This window comes from Paramormyrops kingsleyae, chromosome 19 (genome assembly GCF_048594095.1).
Source record: "Paramormyrops kingsleyae isolate MSU_618 chromosome 19, PKINGS_0.4, whole genome shotgun sequence".
NCBI classification, from domain to species: domain Eukaryota; kingdom Metazoa; phylum Chordata; class Actinopteri; order Osteoglossiformes; family Mormyridae; genus Paramormyrops; species Paramormyrops kingsleyae.
The window spans coordinates 19224906-19244755 of record NC_132815.1 but is presented as its reverse complement, the minus strand read 5'-3'; the positions used below and the strand labels follow the sequence as shown (position 1 = coordinate 19244755).

At 44.3% G+C, this 19850-nt stretch overlaps 1 protein-coding gene across 7 annotated transcripts in view; it reads right to left on the bottom strand.

Annotated features, from left to right (window-relative positions):
- Nucleotides 1–19850, bottom strand: part of LOC111841770 (neurexin-3a-like) — a 288495-nt gene that overhangs the window by 174927 nt on the left and 93718 nt on the right. For all 7 annotated transcript variants that reach the window (XM_072702664.1, XM_023807747.2, XM_023807754.2 and 4 more), the window contains 5 exons: nt 11745–11948; nt 9008–9034; nt 1852–1971; nt 865–1246; nt 46–236 (listed from right to left, as the gene is read on the bottom strand). In XM_072702664.1, coding sequence (XP_072558765.1) covers nt 46–236; nt 865–1246; nt 1852–1971; nt 9008–9034; nt 11745–11948 — 924 coding nt within the window. The remainder of the gene's footprint in view (nt 1–45; nt 237–864; nt 1247–1851; nt 1972–9007; nt 9035–11744; nt 11949–19850) is intronic.

Genomic DNA, 19850 nt, shown 5'->3' with positions numbered 1-19850 from the left:
CACAGACTCCCAGTATAAGATGGGCGGAGAGCCATGCGGCCTCACCTTTCAGGTCCAGGTTTTTGGCACCATTCACCACCTGGCTGACCATCTTGGCGTCCACCTTGAGCATGTGCGTGTTGCTGATGTCCCGCGTGATGGCCACATTGTGCCACTGGTTGTCGTTCAGGGCCCGGTCGCTGTTCCCCTTCAGCAGGCTGGGGCCATTGCCCAGGTCGAACACATAGTGGATATATCTGAGGAAAGGGCCAATGAGAGCGATCACCAGGGTCTATTGGTCAGATCCTCACACTAACTGCAGCTGATGAAGTACAGCAAGGTGTGAAGCATACTATCATGATGTACAGCAAGGTGTGAAGCATACTATCATGATGTACAGCAAGGTGTGAAGCATACTATCATGATGTACAGCAAGGTGTGAAGCATACTATCTCGCAATGTGTTACGAACAAGGATTGATATTACTGGTTTGCAGCTGGTATTGGTACACATTAGTGAGCTAAATGCACTGGTAATATCTCGTCATAGCAGCACACATACCAGCATGTGTTCTTCTCCCACAGTTTTTTATTATTAAAAACGTTTCTATCATGACGATGGAAATACGCTTAATTATAGTTCCATTATACGTTTGTGAAAATGAAGGATCAACCCTACCTATGGCACACCAGATTGGTCTAGCAACGTGAATTTGCGAGTAAAAATTAATTTAAATGAACTCAGAGTAAACATCTCGGCGCTACTGGAACTGAATCTTCTGCTTCTTGCATTGAGTGGCTAGAATGAAACTAAGTGAATAATATTTTGCACTAGTGTGACCACACCTTGGGTGTGTGAATGGGGAGCCACACCCGGCTCACTTACCCCTTCACCAGCTCCACAGCGATAAAGTCATTGCCATCACCACTGTTATAGAAGATAAAGCCATCTGGGGAGGTGGTCTTGAACTGGAAGAAGAGGTGCATGGAGGTATAAGCCTGCAGAGTGGCTAGTCCCAGGTAGCTGCTCTTGGTCTTGAAGGTGACGGGGTCAGCAACGATGGAGCGCAGGCCAAAGCGGGCGTTGAGCTCGCAGAAGTCGATGTCGCCGTTTTTGCACAGGTCGATGTAGAGCATGCCATTGAACTTGAAACTCTGCAGGTGGCCCACGAAGCTGGACGGCACGGAGGTGACGAAGCGGCGTTCCGTCATGATGCCCGTCTCCAGGTTGTGGAACTCTAGGCGCGTGTGGTCACCCGCCATCTGACCTTTACGGTGGCAAAAGAGGCGAGACAGACCCGTGACATTAAGGCGCGAGGTGAGTGGCACTGCTGCACGTTAAAAGGCCAGTCCACACATTTATATGTAATTATAATGAGACGCTATTAATCTAAACAAACTGTGTTCAGTAAACAGGAGTCATGAAAGAAAATTCTTAAGAGGGTCAGACAGCGTCCATCTCCGTATTAGCTTTCCATCTGCTGCATGCCCTGCACCGACGCCTCTGAGAGACGCTTACGCAGAGGTCAGTGGTGGAAAGGCTGCCCTCCTGTGTGAAACACTGGCAATTACGTCCCACAGAACGACTCCCGCAGCCAACTCAGGCTTGAAACTGGCAGTACCTTCGCCTAGGATCCCCTCATTAGTCAAAATGCCAGCTGGCTCTGCCTTAACTTCACGCAATAACAGTTATGCAGCAGAGGCCTTCGGGTGAAACTCAGTGACTAATGAAAAAAGCATGAACCGAAGTCTCATGATCAAAAGAACAGTTATACATTGATAGAAATATGTGTTGGCTGGTTTGGTAAACAGTTGTGCAGATAAGGAGCAGCTCTTAGAGGGACACGTGAACGCAGAGCATCAGCGGGAATACCTTCTGTCACATCATCGTCAACCATCAGCTTGTAGTTTTTACCGCGCCGGATCACTCGTGCCGTGTGCCACTGGTTGTCATTCAGTTTCTGTCCCGCGTACAGAGTCTCTGGTCCCTTGCCTGAGGATGGTGAAAATCAGCAACACAGCTAAAATCTTCCTGAGGATTCGACCAAACCTTTGCCTTCAACTGACACAGCAGGAGAGGTCTATGTCCGCTTAACAAAATAAGAATAGGTTCTACTTTTCGGTCCAGTTAGCTAATTCAGTGGATTTGAGTCATGAGAACAAAGGTTTGGTCTAAATTCATATATATATGACAGTGGTCTATATTTGATGTTTTATTCAATCATTACTATCGGTATCATGAACTGCAATGTACAGTTTTTCCCAACACTTCAGTCCATCTGACATGTTACAAAACTACTTTTACTCATAACCAGGTCTTTAACATTCTGATAATTCATTCGGTTAAAATCAATATAAGTGACTCAACTGCACTCAAAAATTCCTTTATTAATAAAAACGTAAAAATTAATGAAAAACCGACTGTCAGTAAGGGTCTGCTCAAAAATAATGTGATGCATAAAAAGCCAATAAACAGTATTTATTAAATACATAGATTATTTTGAAAATGAACAATTAGACATCTAATAAAAAAGTAAAGAAAATTGTCAGTAATTAGATTAGTGCAAGTAGAGAAAATATCCAAACGAAAAATGTGCTATAGAGTTCGGCCATCTACGTGGGGGGGCTGGAGTTAAAGTTAATTCATACAGTAAGTGGGTATACTTTTGAAACATGTCAGACATTGTACAGACAAAGACTTACACGTGTAAATCGTGTTTTGCAGTTCAAGGACCAACGATTTGGCCTCTTCAGAACTGTTGGATTGTTGCTTTGAAACTTCACATATCAAAGTCCTGAATGTCAGTGCTGTACATACAGTATCTCTTTCATAGCTGACACCAAATGCCAGCTGACCCACTACTGTTGCTGTGTTTATAATTGTTCATACTGATGTTGTTCAGTCCTTTTTTCATTTTCCACTTTCTGGGCTGAATACACACACACCCACTCACGCACACACGCACACACTCATGCACACACAAACATACAAACACACTATACATGGTATATGATGCCATGGCCTGTGAGTGTGAGCGTATATTTTATACGGTACACATCTCCCACGCTCATATTTACCCTAAGTTCACCACAGATACCTGTGCTTTTTACTAATTCAAGCTGACCTCTCCACCATCATTTTAAAGCGATGCCAAATCCCACTCCTGATGAAGGAGAAGCCTCTGGTTATTTGATGTAGATAAGAACGTGTCACACAATCTGACATGAAAAAAAAAACCAGAATAAATCCAAGTGGCAGAGCTTTCAGACGAGAGCGCTGGAGTCGGCTCATCAGAGAAAGAGGCTTAACCTGGACGGCTGGCTCCAGGACAGCCCTCAGAGATCAGAGCGAGCGGCTATCCCCTATCTGACCCAGCCCGACAGGCACAACTAATCTACCAGGAGCAACTGATGATTAGATCAGCTCCACCCAACATGGCTATTATACAGCATTACCCAAAGCTAACCTTATCGCTGATTCAACAGGGCACTTCCCCCATATTTAATCACATATATCATTCTGCAAAAAGAAAGCTGCAGGTAGACTGCAACACCACCTTTTCACAACATAGTCGCAGAAGAGCTCCTGTGTGAGCTAATGTAGGCCTATGCAGCATTGTGGAGACATTTTAAACTTGCAATTCTATAAGCTGCCAGACAGGGGTGCTCTGTTGCACCATAATCCCCAAATAACCCAATAAAAATGGACCGGGAGTGACCACAACCAGTGGTTTTGCTCATCCAATCCATCCAAGGATCTCCTGGGTGTGTCCTTTAAGACATACTCATGGACAGGACACTGTGCCCATTTGCCTTGTATTCAGGGATCTCCCACACAAACAGACTGACAGATGACCAACTTCACAAGTAAGAACAGCTTAATCTCAATTAAATTTGTGCTACAGCAGTTATACACAATATAATTATCTCTATTATAGTTCCATTCTTATAATTCTTTATGAGATAAAACATGACCTATATTTAAAATCAGCTATGGAACTTTTTTTTGAACATGGTTTTTGAAAATCTCAATATTGTTCTGCATATATGCCCAGATGATAAATTATCGTTCCTCCGTCGTGGTTGGTTAGTGAAACACAATGTGTGTGTGTGTGTGTGTGTGGGGGGGGGGGGGGGGGGCTTAATCACTGGCATTTCCTGATGGTTCATTACCACTACAGAGTCATTACCAGCACTGATGGCTGTAATGGGAATGAATAACTCTCTGAAGTCTGGGGCTGAGGCTAATCGAGTGTGACACAAACCCACGGGATGACAGCCTGTCCATCTCTCCTGCCGCATGAGCTGCAACAGCTGTTTACAGGGGGCCTTCTGCATATGGCCCAGTGGGCATGCAGACTCATAATCTCACATGCACACACCTACAGACTAAAATGCAGACTCAAATGCTCACACACAGACTCAAATGCTCACACAGACTCAAATGCAGACTCAAATGCTCACACAGACTCAAATGCTCATACACAGACTCAAATACAGACTCAAATGCTCACACAGACTCAAATGCTCCCACACACTGAAATCAAACGATCCATAAACAGGCACAGACTGAAATACAGACTCAGATGCTCACACACAGACTCAAATGCTCACACACAGACTCAAATGCAGACTCAAATGCTCCCACACAGACTCAAATGCTCCCACACACTGAAATTCAGAATCAAACGATCCATAAACAGGCACAGACTGAAACGCAGACTCAGATGCTCACACACAGACTCAAATGCAGACTCAAATGCTCACACAGACTCAAATGCTTCCACACACTGAAATTCAGAATCAAACGATCCATAAACAGGCACAGACTGAAATGCAGACTCAGATGCTCACACACAGACTCAAATGCTCACACAGACTCAAATGCTCACACACAGACTCAAATACAGACTCAAATGCTCACACAAAGACTCAAATGCAGACTCAAATGCTCACACAGACTCAAATGCTCCCACACACTGAAATTCAGAATCAAACGATCCATAAACAGGCACAGACTGAAACGCAGACTCAGATGCTCACACACAGACTCAAATGCTCACACAGACTCAAATGCTCCCACACAGACTCAAATACAGACTCAAATGCTCACACACAGACTCAAATGCTCACACACAGACTCAAATGCTCACACACAGACTCAAATACAGACTCAAATGCTCACACACAGACTCAAATGCTCACACACAGACTCAAATACAGACTCAAATGCTCATACAGACTCAAATGCTCCCATACACTGAAATTCTGAATCAAACGATCCATAAACAGGCACAGACTGAAATGCAGACTCAGATGCTCACACACAGACTCAAATGCAGACTCAAATGCTCACACACAGACTCAAATGCTCAAACAAACTCAAATGCAGACTCAAATGCTCACACAGACTCAAATGCTCCCACACACTGAAATTCAGAATCAAATGATCCATAAACAGGCACAGACTGAAATGCAGACTCAGATGCTCACACACATACTCAAATGCTCACACAGACTCAAATGCTCACACAGACTGAAATGCAGACTCAAATGCTCACACACAGACTCAAATGCTCACACAAAGACTCAAATGCAGACTCAAATGCTCACACAGACTCAAATGCTCCCACACACTGAAATTCACAATCAAACGATCCATAAACAGGCACAGACTGAAACGCATACTCAGATGCTCAAACAAATTCAAATGCAGACTCAAATGCTCACACAGACTCAAATGCTCCCACACACTGAAAATCAGAATCAAATGATCCATAAACAGGCACAGACTGAATTGCAGACTCATATGCTCACACACATACTCAAATGCTCACACAGACTCAAATGCTCACACACAGACTCAAATGCTCACACAAAGACTCAAATGCAGACTCAAATGCTCACACAGACTCAAATGCTCCCACACACTGAAATTCAGAATCAAACGATCCATAAACAGGCACAGACTGAAACGCAGACTCAGATGCTCACAGACTCAAATGCTCCCACACAGACTCAAATACAGACTCAAATGCTCACACACAGACTCAAATGCAGACTCAAATGCTCACACACAGACTCAAATGCTCACACACAGACTCAAATACAGACTCAAATGATCACACACAGACTCAAATGCTCAAACAGACTCAAATAGACTCAAATGCTCACACAGACTCAAATGCTCCCACACACTGAAATTCTGAATCAAACGATCCATAAACAGGCACAGACTGAAATGCAGACTCAGATGCTCACACACATACTCAAATGCTCACACACAGACTCAAATGCTCACACAGACTCAAATGCTCCCACACACTGAAATTCAGAATCAAACGATCCATAAACAGGCACAGACTGAAATGCAGACTCAGATGCTCACACACACACACATACACACTGAAATTCATAATCAAATGATCTACAAACAGGCAGAGACTGAAATGCAGACTCAAATGCTCTCACACGCACATAGACATTAACATACATACAGAATCAAATATTCATACACACATTAACAAATGCTGGCACACACTAACATGAAAAGTACTCACGTACATAGACATACAAACATGCATGATGCTTACACACCCACTAATGTACTCAGTTGCTCACAGACAATCACTCTCACCAAAATATATACAGATATAGTCACAAACACACTAACGTGACACACTTAAGATACAGGCACACATAAGGTAGTGTACCTTATAATAATAAAAACAAACAACAAACAACAACAATAACAATAATATCTAAATGTAGTAAAATTCTAAAAAAATTGATTTTGTGCAAAAAAAATGGAAAAGTTCATATATAAAAAAAAGTTCAATATAACGGTAACAATGAATTATCGGTCATTAAATTATTATGATTAAATTTGTCACAGCCGTTTATTAACAGCTTCACCTGCACTTCGATTTAAAAGACCTCTTCGTGAGTAAAAGCAGTTAAAACCATCATACTGTCAATAAAACACACCATTAGGTATCATTACAGTACTGAAACTGTCAAAGCGATTACAGTCGTCTGATAATAAATTTAGTGACATGGATAAGAGGTGACAGTCTATCATAATGTGCTGGAGGGTACCTGAGCTTTGATATGCAGCTAACGGGTCACGCTGAGTTTATTTGCTTTGTTCTACACAAGGCGGAGCTCTCGCTGCGTCTGGAACATGACCGCGAGGTCGCAGCAGCCCCTAACACTGACGGGCGGTGACTTAATAACCTGCTGTTCAGTGGAGCTGTGCTGAACACTGAGGTGTCAGTGAGGCAGAGTACAAATGAGTGTCAGTATTGTCATACAAACTGACTATATGCTGCACTGCATTCATTCGAAGGCTTTTGAACACTCTGAGTTTATGTTTTGTTACAGTTTAAGCACTGTTAGTGCCACATGCAAAACTAAAAGGTACCGATAATACCTGGGATGTAATAAAAAAAGGTGAAAATTTAAACTCCTCAAAACAGTCAGATCTAACTGCAATCGCAGTGAAATGGACTTAAATTGAAAACCACTCCAACACTGCCAGAGAAGAGCGCATAGTCGCACTGCACAAGTTGACAGTGTAGCCATACCCTTCCTATTCAGGTGACTGCAGCCCAGGTCATCAGTTTCAACTTTCCTATATACTTCCTCTTCAAATACCTCTGAAGCTCAACCCAACTGCTAAAATACAGTGTTTTCACAGACCTTAGAGTAGCAGTACATATGCAAAACAAACTACATAAAATACAATACATAAAATGTACTAGATACTGTAGAGTACTACAACACATCAAATTTCAGATATCACAATAAGACCAGTTTACCAGCTGTATATAACGTGTACTGTAGCTAAAAGCTAAAAGTAGACATGAGACTGTATGCATGGTTACGTCAAGCTCGGGTGAACTACAGGCTACCGTGGTGAGAACATCTGTGCACTCGGCGGAATTATCCATATCGCTGCATTATCCTGACACCGAACAAGATTGTGTCAGACGTGTGCAGGAGGATATCAAAGACAAAGCCAATGCACTTCAGAAAGAATACTGCTGTCCATCTCTGATCTGCCAAAGAAAGTCTGAATAATTGAGAAGGCTATTGAAGGAATTTTCTGGAGATCCACAGGGATATAAGGGAACTCTTTGGAATAAACAGAAGCATGATGCTTTGTGAACACGGAACATTGCCTCCCAAACAAAATGCGGTGGGATTGTCATGGTTTGGGGAAGCTCTGCTAGCTCCGGCCCCATCGGCCCCTGCTGGCTTCAGCCACAGAAGGAGCGATGACCTCTGCAAAGCACCAGCAAGCTGCACAAGAGGATTCCGCAGTACAGGAAATGTAGTCTGACAGAAAGTGGGTCACAAGGCACTACCACACCCAAAATTGCTCAAGTTAACCTACAAGAGAGTGACCCAAGCACAGGAAACAGCATTTTTAGATTGTCCTGAACTTGACCTGGGACTGCCTGGGATTATATCAAACGAAAAGCACTGGGATTTTTTATTCCAACACTGCATTGTTCGTTATGCGGTTAGATACCATGAAGTGACCTGATCACAGAGGCCTGAGGACTTGAGGTCACTTTGAACAAATCACACCAGTCTTGTTGCCTTCACAGTAGTTTTGCACATGATGAATAGTGCCATGTAAAATAATACAATAGTTACCGAATGAATGAATCTAATGAAAATATCCAGGCAAAGAAATGTGACCTCCTGTGGTGGGGGGAAAAAATGGAAGATAAATGATGAACAGACCCTTACTGACACTCAGATATGGCTCAGTGGAAAAAGAAAATGACATATGGGCCCTTGTGTAGGAGAATGGGAATCTGTTGCACCGTTTATTGTGATCAAATAAAAAATGGCAAATTGTTCAGCAGATTATTAAATCACCCCCAGACCATTGCATCATCACCATCGCAAACAACACACACACACACTCTCCACACAAAAGAACAGAATCAACCGAATCAGCTACAGTGTTTCCTTCAGAATACATCTTAAGATCAAGAAGTTAAGTATAAACTTACTGGAGTTACAGTTTATCCTGATACAATCTAGATGGGGAAGAATAAATGAAAGATGAAATTGCATCCTTCAAGGTTACAGCTGCAGACATCCAATAACAAGAACTCCACCCTTCCGGGGACGACTACATGCAGACGGCGGCCATTTTATCTCCACCTGTTTGCCTGCTGATGCTAAACCATGATAATTTACAGAATTATTCTATTCATTTTTTTAATTATAGCCAAATTATCTTGACTGGGCTGGGATAAACCATACCATAAACACAATTAAGGTGTCTTAAAATGTTTTTCAGATAATATTCAACAATACTGCTATACATGTTTATAAAATGAAATTCAGATTATTGTTTAATAGTTCAGAAATAACAAAATGGCCACCTTTGTTTTACTGACCACATGGATTTTGAAAAGATTTGATTACATTATGTGCTAAAAGGCTCTCTACTCATTTGGAAACAATTAACAGATTAAATATCTTTAACATAAACAGCAAATCTAATGCGGTCTGCTTTCCGTCTCAGAACACCAAACCACTTTGAGGTTATACGTCTGACATGGATTATTTTATCCAGTAAATGATTTCTGGATCAATAAAAGAGGTCTGTATTCTGGAAATACCAGTATGTGCTAGTTTGTAATATCTGGGGGAAAACCCACAACTATCAGAATGCTATGAATGTGAAACAGGAGCAGAAGCCCACATAATACAGAGCTATCCTCTCCCTTTTTCTGTCATTGGTCTGGTTAAGGCGGAAAGCAAAGGCAGGCATTCTGGGCCGGGGATCCATGTGGTCAGGAGCGCTATGCGTCGTCAACCGCAGCAGAAAAGTGGGAGCAAACAGCCTCGATACAATCAGAACCAACACCGTGCAGTGGATCCTGGACCTCCTGGGGGATGACTGCCTGTGAGGCGTCTGTACCCTTAGGCATAGGTCACCGGGGTCGCTTAATATGGGACAAGCCACTGGTACGCCTTAAATATACTGTATGCAGCTTAAAGGCAACGCTGAGCTTGAAGTGACAAAGTCGACTGTCCTCTTTTATCACTGTGCATGTGCATTTAAAAATTCCTAAATGGTATGTAATTACACCTGGAACTGAGGGCATGGCTGACATGGTAAAACATTTTGATTTTATTAAATATCACGCTCTGTAATACCAGCGTGAAGTGCCCCAAAATATCAGCCCGGTTATGCAACATGCAGTGTGGAAATATTTCCGTGTGAAGATGAAAAGTGTTATAATATTAGCAGTATGTTTTATGACTTCGCCAAGGTCCAATTTATAACATCAGAAGTGCAAAAGCAGCGTTAAAACAGCACCCCTAAAGGTCCCCCCCGTGTGGAACGAGGGGCGTTTATGCCACTCCCCGCCCCCCCCCGGCCGAGCGACACTTTATCGAGGAGGGGCCACCAGCTGCAGGTAAGCTGAGAGCTGTGTTCTCGGGCTGTTTGCTGTCCAGCCCGCAGGCTTTCAGGCCTTTGAAGGGGTGAATACCATCTTTTGACACAGCGTGACAAATGCCGTGTGAGACCCGGGGCAAGAGGTTCATGTAGGTAGCAAAAGCAAACCCGTCCAACTGAAGCGAGAGAAGAAGACGTGGATGCGACAGAAGCCACTGAGAACTGATGTACCAAATCAACTGGACAAGACAATGGCAAGAATAAATATCAGCTAGAAAGTCACAGCGTTGTGCAAAATTCATATGAGACTCAGCAGCCATTTCATTCGGTCCCCCTACCTAGGAGCGGACGGGATCCACTCTTCTGCACAGCACTGTCGTATTGAGCTGCTATTTTTGCACTTGTGGCCTTTCTGTTAACTTTAAGGAGGCTGGCCATTCTCCTCTGACCTCCCTCATTATCTGGGTGTTGTCTCCCACGTAACTGTCCCTGACTAGATCCTTTTTGGTTCTCTGTAAACTCCAGATATTTTACCAGTAGGGTGGCTGTCTCTGAGTTGCTGGAACATGTCTGGCACCAGTAATCACACTAGGTTTAAAATAACTTACATCACACATCTTAGCTGTTCTTATACCCAGCTGCACATTAATTGAAACTCCTGACCCTGTCTAGGTGCTGTTTGTATTCAGCTGCAATCACATGATTTGCTGTCAGGGGGAACAGCATAACAAGCAGGTGTAGCTAATAAATTGGCCACTGAGTGTGTGTGTGTGTGTGTGTGTGTATACATACATACACACACACTGAAAACCTCTTCGAAAGAACCATTTAATTTGCATGTCTCATTTTCTAGGATTTGCTGTTTTTTATAGCCTTAATAACTCATCTATCTTCCAGCCACCTATGCAGTACATGTTCACAGGACTATTAACAATAATGATAATAATAAATCACAATAATAAATAACATGTATATCATTTTTACTGTGACTTTCTTTATATGGCAGAAATATGAAAATATGAACCTGTCCAAAAGATGGCCCAAATTGCATGTGTATTTACAGCTTATAAGATTTACATTATACGAAGATACACAAACAGCTGTAAGAAATTAGCTCAATTATCAAACCAATACTCACAGGTAAATAAAAAACACCAAGCATGCAATAACATAAAGCAGCTCGTGTACGTAAACTGCCTTCACTGAAAAGGTAACACGACTGCGGCAGGAAATGAAAAGGAAATCAGGAAGGAAACAGAAGGGGGAGGCGGCGGCCGGCCGGCCATATATGATCCCTAGGTTGGGAGTTGGTGGCGGCCGGCCATATACGATACCTAGGTTGACCGTCAGCTTGACCCGGCCACCGTCCAGCTCCAGCCGCAGAGTGTCGGCAGAGTCGCGCGAGGTGGCAGCCATCAGCAGGCCGTAGGCGCGCTGCGACATGAAGCGCAAGGACACGTCCTCCGCCTCTGTGTGCATCGCTGTCGGCATGGAGATCTTCATGAACATGCTCCCGTCGTAACTCAGGATAGAGGCCTCTGTGGGGACAGCGACGGGAACAGTGAGTAGGGGCGGCCTGGCAAGCCGGAACGTACAACCCCAAGGCGGGGGGTTCGAGGGCCAGTGGGCAGCCTGCAGTAGTACAAGTGAGCGACGCACTTAACCGGGAATTCTCTAACGCGGTATTTCCCAACCCAGTACTCAAGGACCTGCAGACAGCCCATGATTTTGCTCCCTGCCAGCTTCTTACCGGAAGCAAAAATGTGGACTATCCGATAGGGATCCGTGGAGGGAGCAAAAACGTGGACTAGCTAAGGGTCCCCGAGCCTCGGGTTGGGAAACACCGCTCTAATGGAATCCAGCTGTACACACAGATAAATAATTAAAATGGAGAGCTTCTTTGGATAAAAGCACCAGCTAGCTAAATTTAATGAACTTCTTGATTTCACAGCTCAGCAGATGTCTTTCATCCAATTGTACAGGTGGCGATTTTCAATAAAGTTATTCTGATTAATTTACATAATAAAATGAGACAGCAGACCCTCGGGTGACGGGAAGGAGGATGTATGAAACACAGACGGGTGACAAAGGTCACTTTGGATGAAAGGAAGCTTTGAATAAAAGTGTCTAGTGAACAAATAAGTAATGCATGCATATCAGATAAGTGCACAAATGCTAATGCTACTTTATAATGCATGAAACTTTGTGGGCAGTGAGCCCGCGATGCTAACTTCCACCAAAAGCATGTGATACAGATACTTTCAGGGTCAGTGCTCTGACTTTTCGTTTAGTCACAATTCAGCACTGCAGAATAACAGCAGAAAATTCTCAAAACTTTAGATCCAGTTGGAGGACCGAGTACTACTAAAGAGACCAACAACTTCTATGTGGTTACAATTAAAGTATGAGGTTTCTTAACTGCTGGTAGCAATACTGACATAATCGTTTCTATTGGGTGAAACTGAAAATGGTTCTGATGATGCTGGAATGGTGAATATTTAAAATGGCCAAAAAGTCAGGGAGAGTATACAATTAATACTCGAATGTCTTTATTTTGCTGTTTGAATTAAAAAACACAGTATGTTATATTTATTTGCCTGAGGTAATTGCTGAAAGCACTAGCAACGGCTGCTTCGATTTACGAGGAATGGAGCACTTCCACAGGAGCTGAGACACTCATCACTGCTCTAGCAGCCTTTCAGGGCCTGTCTCAATCAGCCGGAGATGAAGTACGAGGTGCCCCATCCGCATGTCAGCACGCACACTGGAGCCCCGCATCAGCATCCGCATGTCAGCATCTGCATCTCACCCCCCCGCAACCCGTCGCCGTGCCGATTGAAGGCGCTACCAAACAAATGCAGCATCTGGCTTCAGGCACTTTAATACACCACTGTGCCGTGTCAACAGCGACTGCGGTGTTGAAGAAAAGGCCTCGCCGGCTTCAAATCCGGACCTGTTTAGGAGACGCGTCGGAGAGCAGCGCTTCTCAAAACAAGTTAAAGAAAACCGGTTCACGCCGGCTCCCTTTCAGTGAAGCAGCAGGAGGCCACTTGGGTCCCGGAGCAAACACTCCCTGCACGCGCCTCTCTCAGTGATTCACAGTTGCAGAAAGCCTTGAAAGCAAACACGCTATGTTGGGACACCCCGCTAAATTTGCGGGAAGCCTAATTTGGACCGCGAGGGAACGCAGTGTCCCAAAATGGCACCTGGGGGCTCTGGGCTACTCCTGATCGTCTGCCTGTCACCTAGAGAGGGGGGAACCAGCAGGCGCTTGACGAAACGTTTTTAAAAAGGCAGCCATGTGTGAAATGCCTTCTCTGACAAACAAGGAGGGGGGGGGGGGGGTGGCAGCAAAAAAAAAACTATTAAGGACAGCTCTGAGTCATTCAACTCCCTCTCTATTTGGTTTACAAAAATCTGCAGTTAACACGAAGGGCGTTCAGTCATACCGAACGCCGTGGGGCCCCTGCATGGTGTACCCATGTACCCTATTCTGTCGGCAGGAAGTAATGGCTTCCATATATATGCAGACAGGTTGGCGATAGCAAGGAATTCAAAGGAGTGCTTGTGGTGAAGCGGCAGTAGGCCCGGCTTCTATACGTCTGTCAGGATACCAGGCAGCTAGTGTCTGGAGACGGTGGATGCTTTGAAGGATGAGTAAACATCATACTCTGCCAAGCCGCAGACGGCATTACTCTGAGAGTGCAAAATGAATTAGCTGGATATGGGCTAACGCTAAACCGTCTTAAATATTGAAGCAATATAATAAACAATGCCCTAGAGTGGAAACAGAACAGCTATAGGGTTTAGTAGTATGTGCATGTCCATTTTCATTGGCTGAGGGCTACATTCATCTAGAACTTGATGCAAACACGGCAGCGAAGGTGGAAAGCTGCTTGGAAGACGGGTAAAGATGGCGTACCGCGAAAGATCTGTCAGGCTACCACGTGTGAAGGAACGGCCCTACTGTACATCCCGCTAGGCCTTGGCAGCATTAAGTCTGGAATATTCCGGAACCAGATGCACCAGACTTTAACTGCTGAAGCCCAGTGCTAAAGGCCATATGGCCCTCCGTGCTGTCAAATGGAACTTCTTCCCCGCTGTTCTTGAATCCACCAGAAGTGCAGCTGCCACCAGGTGTTTCATGCGAAGAGCACTCTGAACTGTAAAGGTATAGGTCCTCATGACGGCACAACGATCCGCATGCATGCTGAACAGACAGATCCGCTGATTCGCCACTTTCCTTGCCTGCCCCTCGCAGACCATTTTGGCCCCTTTTTATCATGCTGGCTCTTAATACAGCTCTTGAGGAGTAGCTCGCTCTAGGTTTATGCAATGGGGAGAGTATCATCCGTTTTAAAACATCAAAAGCTAGGGACACAGCATGGGGTGCGCAGGTGGTGAACCATTTTCCAGGAGAAATTGGCGCATTTCTGAAGTTTCATTTCTTATTTTCATCCACTGAACTTCATTTCATCGCAGTGGGTTTTGATATCGCCCTTAACGATCACCTACGCACTGCACAAAAAGGGAAACGCTGCTTCGCTTGGAGCGGCTCTGTAAAGGGCCCCCCCCAGCCTGTAAGGGCCTGCTGTTACTCTACCTGCCCACGAGGAGAACGGAAACCCACGACGGAAACTGCCACGTCTGCTAAAGGCCAGGAGGGAAGCCAGCATCGAGGTGGCCTGACACTCCAGCACAACACTCCGGACTCATGGAGAGACTGTAAGGTCCGGCCCAACTTCCAGCGAAGGATCCCTCATCATTCCCTTTCCAGAATTAAACTATTTCATTGATAAGATTCGGAAAATTCTCCAGCACTAGGCCTGTCGATCAGAATGATGCCTGGTAACAAAACGCGTCTGGGAGCAAGACAGGAAAAAAGCAGGAGATGGGGGATTAATGTGCATGGACCGGCAGGGGAGCAGCAGAAGGGAGCACGGCTGGGATGATCCAGCATTTACTGCTCAGATCTAATGCATTCTCGTGAGACTTTAAGGTGAAGGTTAGCTGTCTGCTGATGGCCATTAAAAGACACCTTTTTAAACAATACTGTTTAAATAGCTCATAGCTTACAATGCTGAGTGTCCACTTTACTCAAATGCACATCGGGGGGTCACATCGCTGGACCTCACCGCACAACCCAGCCTGAAAGCAAAGGTGCCACCTCGTATACAACTTCCCACAGACACAAGAGCCCACAATGATCACAGACATGTTGAATTATATTTGCAAGGTTGAAAAATGAAAAACTGAGTAATATTCTGGCTTGGTTTACATTAACGCGTTTTCCCCCACTGCTGAAATCACAGATGTCTTGTAATCACATAGCTTTTCTCAGCGTTTACAGTGTGGAAAATGACAAATGGCTGAACTTCTCCAGGAGGTTTCAAATATAGCGGAATTCATCAATGAAATAAGTCAAAGAGTTAGATGCAAGTAACGGCGCATATCATTTAATTCCAGTATAAATCAATCCATTTTTACTTGACAGCACTCTCAAGCATCAAACGTGTGCTATAAATTACACCGAAAAAACTCCCCTGGGTCCTCCTCCAACAACCACAACTTAATTCTCCACGATGCCAGAATGAAATCTTAATTTTGACCCAGAAAAAGAAAAAAAAAAACCTTGGCTCGAGGAATCACCAGACGGATGTGCAGGAGGCTGATAAATGTGAGGTATTGCAGCAAATGTGCAGGACACCACAAATGCCCTAAACTCCGAAATGTCTTATTTTTCAATAAACCACAAAGGACATCTTGTATATGACTGGCAAAGCACATGCTACAATATGTGCTCTGTCCCATCAGAAACTGCTTTGGTCAGACTCAATATCACATGTAGTATTACTACAGTTCACCAGTTCACCACGCACAACTCCCCAGTCTATACTGTTCCTGGTTTTAGTGATGTCATGTAATGATATAACTTCATGATATAAGTGTCAAAGTTAATAGAACAAATTCAATGAGGGAGCCCTGATACTAACAGAGCAACAGAGGAATAGCAAGAAAAATACCAGTACTGAGAGCACCACTAATCAGGGTGGCTAACTAGGACTGTAATAGCACACGTATTCGTCGTGTGCTGTTTTGTGCATCAATTTCCGCCAAATCTGTAGCATGTTTGAGGTTAAGGTATGCTTCTGAACAATAGCTACATAAAGCTGCACTAGTCTCTGGGAAGTATTTTCTTTGCTCAGCTGTGTTTCACACTCCTAGAATGACCTTTACTGAAATGACCTTTACTGTGAAAACTGCAGTATTAATCTGTTACATTTATTTCTGTGAGCTCGTGATTGTCTGTGCACATTGCAAATGAAAATGAAAAAAAAAAGAGCCGTGTTCATATTTGAATTTGGAAGACAGTTGGGTGGGTGTGTTCAGTGTCACGGTGGTGTTTTGAAATGGCTGCCCTCGGGAGGAGAAGCCTTTTTGGAACAGACCTTACTGGGCACTGAACCAGCCCTTGTCACAATCACCAAATATTTCCTGCAGAATCCCATCAGCATTCCATTGGCATTCTATTGGCATTCCAGCAGCTTTCCACTGGCATTCCATGGGGACTTCATCCCATTCACACAGCGGAGATCTACAAAGACCACGTGAGCTACTGACCCCATAGAGGCATTACGGTACTTTATTTAACAGCATATGGAATTGACGTGAACTTAATGAAAATAAAATAAGATGATATTGTAAAGATTTCAAAATGAAAATCTCTCACCATATACAAGTACAATATATACATTATGAATTATTATCCTGAAAATATTACAGAAAATGTGACTTACAATCCAAAGGTAAGTATAAAGAAGCATTTTAAGCCTACATTATTTTTTCTCATTTATAAGTAATCAAGTAAAGACAGATGTAATCAATCAAAATAAATGATTACTATTATACTTCATGTCCTTAAAATGTCCTCTTGGTGCTAATGCATATGGCTGCATTCAAAAGGACTATAAATTCTACAGTCCTCCACTAGGTGGTGGCAGAGGCCACCAGAGGCAAAAATAGTCAGTTCCTTGACACGCACTTTGCATTAGGGTGTGATTATGAAACCAGGGATAATACATAGTCAATAAACTGAGGCACTTTGGTGACATCATGCTGTCAGCTGGAGAACTCTCAAAAGTGGATGTGTTCAAGAGGGTGGTGCGACCCCAGCTAGGCTTTGAGACCCCCCACTGGGGAAAGAGCCTAGAGGGCATGAAAGTTGAGTGGTTATGCTTATTTTTCGGATCACTGCTAATTTCTCAAACTGCAGCCTTCCGGGGAACGGGCCTGCTTGAGAGCTAGCGTTTGTTTCGGGAGACACTTTGAGAAGCCAACACCAGCGGGCTAAAACGTGACGTCCATCTTGCCCTGGCGCCGAGGAATAGCAGTGAAGCAACGATGGCATTCCGCCCCGCGTGTCCGCACTGACCGAAAGGGACAGGGCTTTGTTCACTGCGTGCTCGCTCGTCCAGTGCTCAGCCAGCCACGACGATCAGCTGGTACAAGGCAGTTATATCAACGGCCAACATAAGAGGGCGACCGGAGCCTTTTAATCTGAAATGATGCCCCCTTGGCCCTAGTAAACATTTCCAGAGGGAAAATGGGGTCATCGTTCCTCTCCTCATCCTTGTTATCACTGTCTCGGCTTGTGTCAGAAAGGGGGGGGGGGGACAGGAGGGGCAGCCACAGAATTGACAGATTGGAATGTGTTGCCCATTTAACCATTCTGGCCCCTCGCTTCAAAATGCTGACAGTGGGGGTCATTCTGCTCCAGACGGTGCCACGGTCTGCCTTTTCTTCCTGTGTTAGCATGCTGTGTCTGTAGGAGAGGGACACGCTGTACGGTGTCACATCAACACGCAGCTAAAATAGCAAAACAAAAAAAACAAAAGCTGCTAAAAACTACCACTACAGATCCAGAGCATGTCCTCTGGCAGGTATGCAACCCAGGCACACACTGCAGGAACCAGAAGTACCACTTGAATTTTTCACCGACACTCACATCGCCCTGCTCACATCTACGCTGCGCGCCTGCCCATTCTCTAAGGCGGGCGCTTCTCACACAATTTGATTTGCATTGATGCGGCTGTTTTCTCACACACCTCTTCCCCTCTGAGGGTCTCTCCCTGTGGCACCTTTAATTACAGAACAGGAAACACCGTAAAGATGATGGGGAAGGAATAGAGAAAGCACAGCCTTTTTATGCCACCCTCTAATATTTTTTGTCTGCAGCATGCAAGCCAGGAGAGATGATGGAAATGTAACAGACTCATCATTCAGCTCCATTTGGTAATTATTCAAACCTTAGGAGTGAGATACATAGTGAAAAGCTACTAAAATAAAGCACTCGGCAAAGTATTAGGATGGGGGAGCCTTTTGTGTGAAAAATGCTTGCCCCTACATTATAAAAAGAGTGGTAATGATAGCCCTGCTTTGGTTCAAATGGGACGATGCTTTTAATGCTTACACATGCTTTAGGATCGTGAAGTGACAAGAGGCTCTGCAGTGGAATGTTTTTCATTTGCATTATTAGGAATTTAATATTTCTTCACCTGGAAGAAAATGTAAAAAGGCAGGAATGGCAAAGATGTACTTACAAAATGTTAACTTCTGTGTTCACTTCATACACCCCATTATTGGTGCTTAGGAAACTCATCTGAATTTGAAATTACACATCCAAGAAACTGCAGCTCATCATTAAAGCGAGAGCTTAATTCTGAAGTGTAAGGCAGAGGTAGGATTCATCAGATTCTTCCTAAACAAGGTTACAGAAAGACTGAACGGCTGTTTAATAAATGTCCTCAGTCTGTGTGCTTCCTTTCTGAACAAAGCGCTGCCATTTTCCTCAGAAATGCCCCAATGCACAATTACCACGAACATCAAAAATGCATCATTCTACATGCGAATTTCCAGTTAATGCAAGACAATGTGAGCAGCCTCGGAAGTAGCAAACGTCGCTCTGTCCCTGCCTCAAAACACATGGACTGGGGACACGTGGGAGATACTCCACTAGGTCCTTTCCTTCGTTTCTTAGGTCACCAAGTCACCTAAGACGACGCCCGTGGCCGCTGTCGCCTGAGCTGGGCGGAGCTGTGCTGCTCCTCGAGCCGGGTCTCCGGGTGTCAGTTTCACCATCCGGCGAGACGTACGCCTGGCCACGGATGTGCGCGGTCTTTGGCCGGAGGCATCTGTTGCCGTGGCGGAGGCTGGAGCGCCACAGAAAACGAGAAGAACCAATCTCTGCTCCAACCAACCTAAATATAGCACTGCCTTTAATTTGGTCCTGAGCGCTACAAGAGCACAGCAAAAGAAAATCCATCCAAAGGCAGGAGGAATCAGCATTACACGGTGTAAAACAAGCCTCTACTGAATGCTGGGGGTTTAAATTCCTCTCCTAAAGGGACTGTTCATGCTGATTTACTGCAGCACTTCACCTA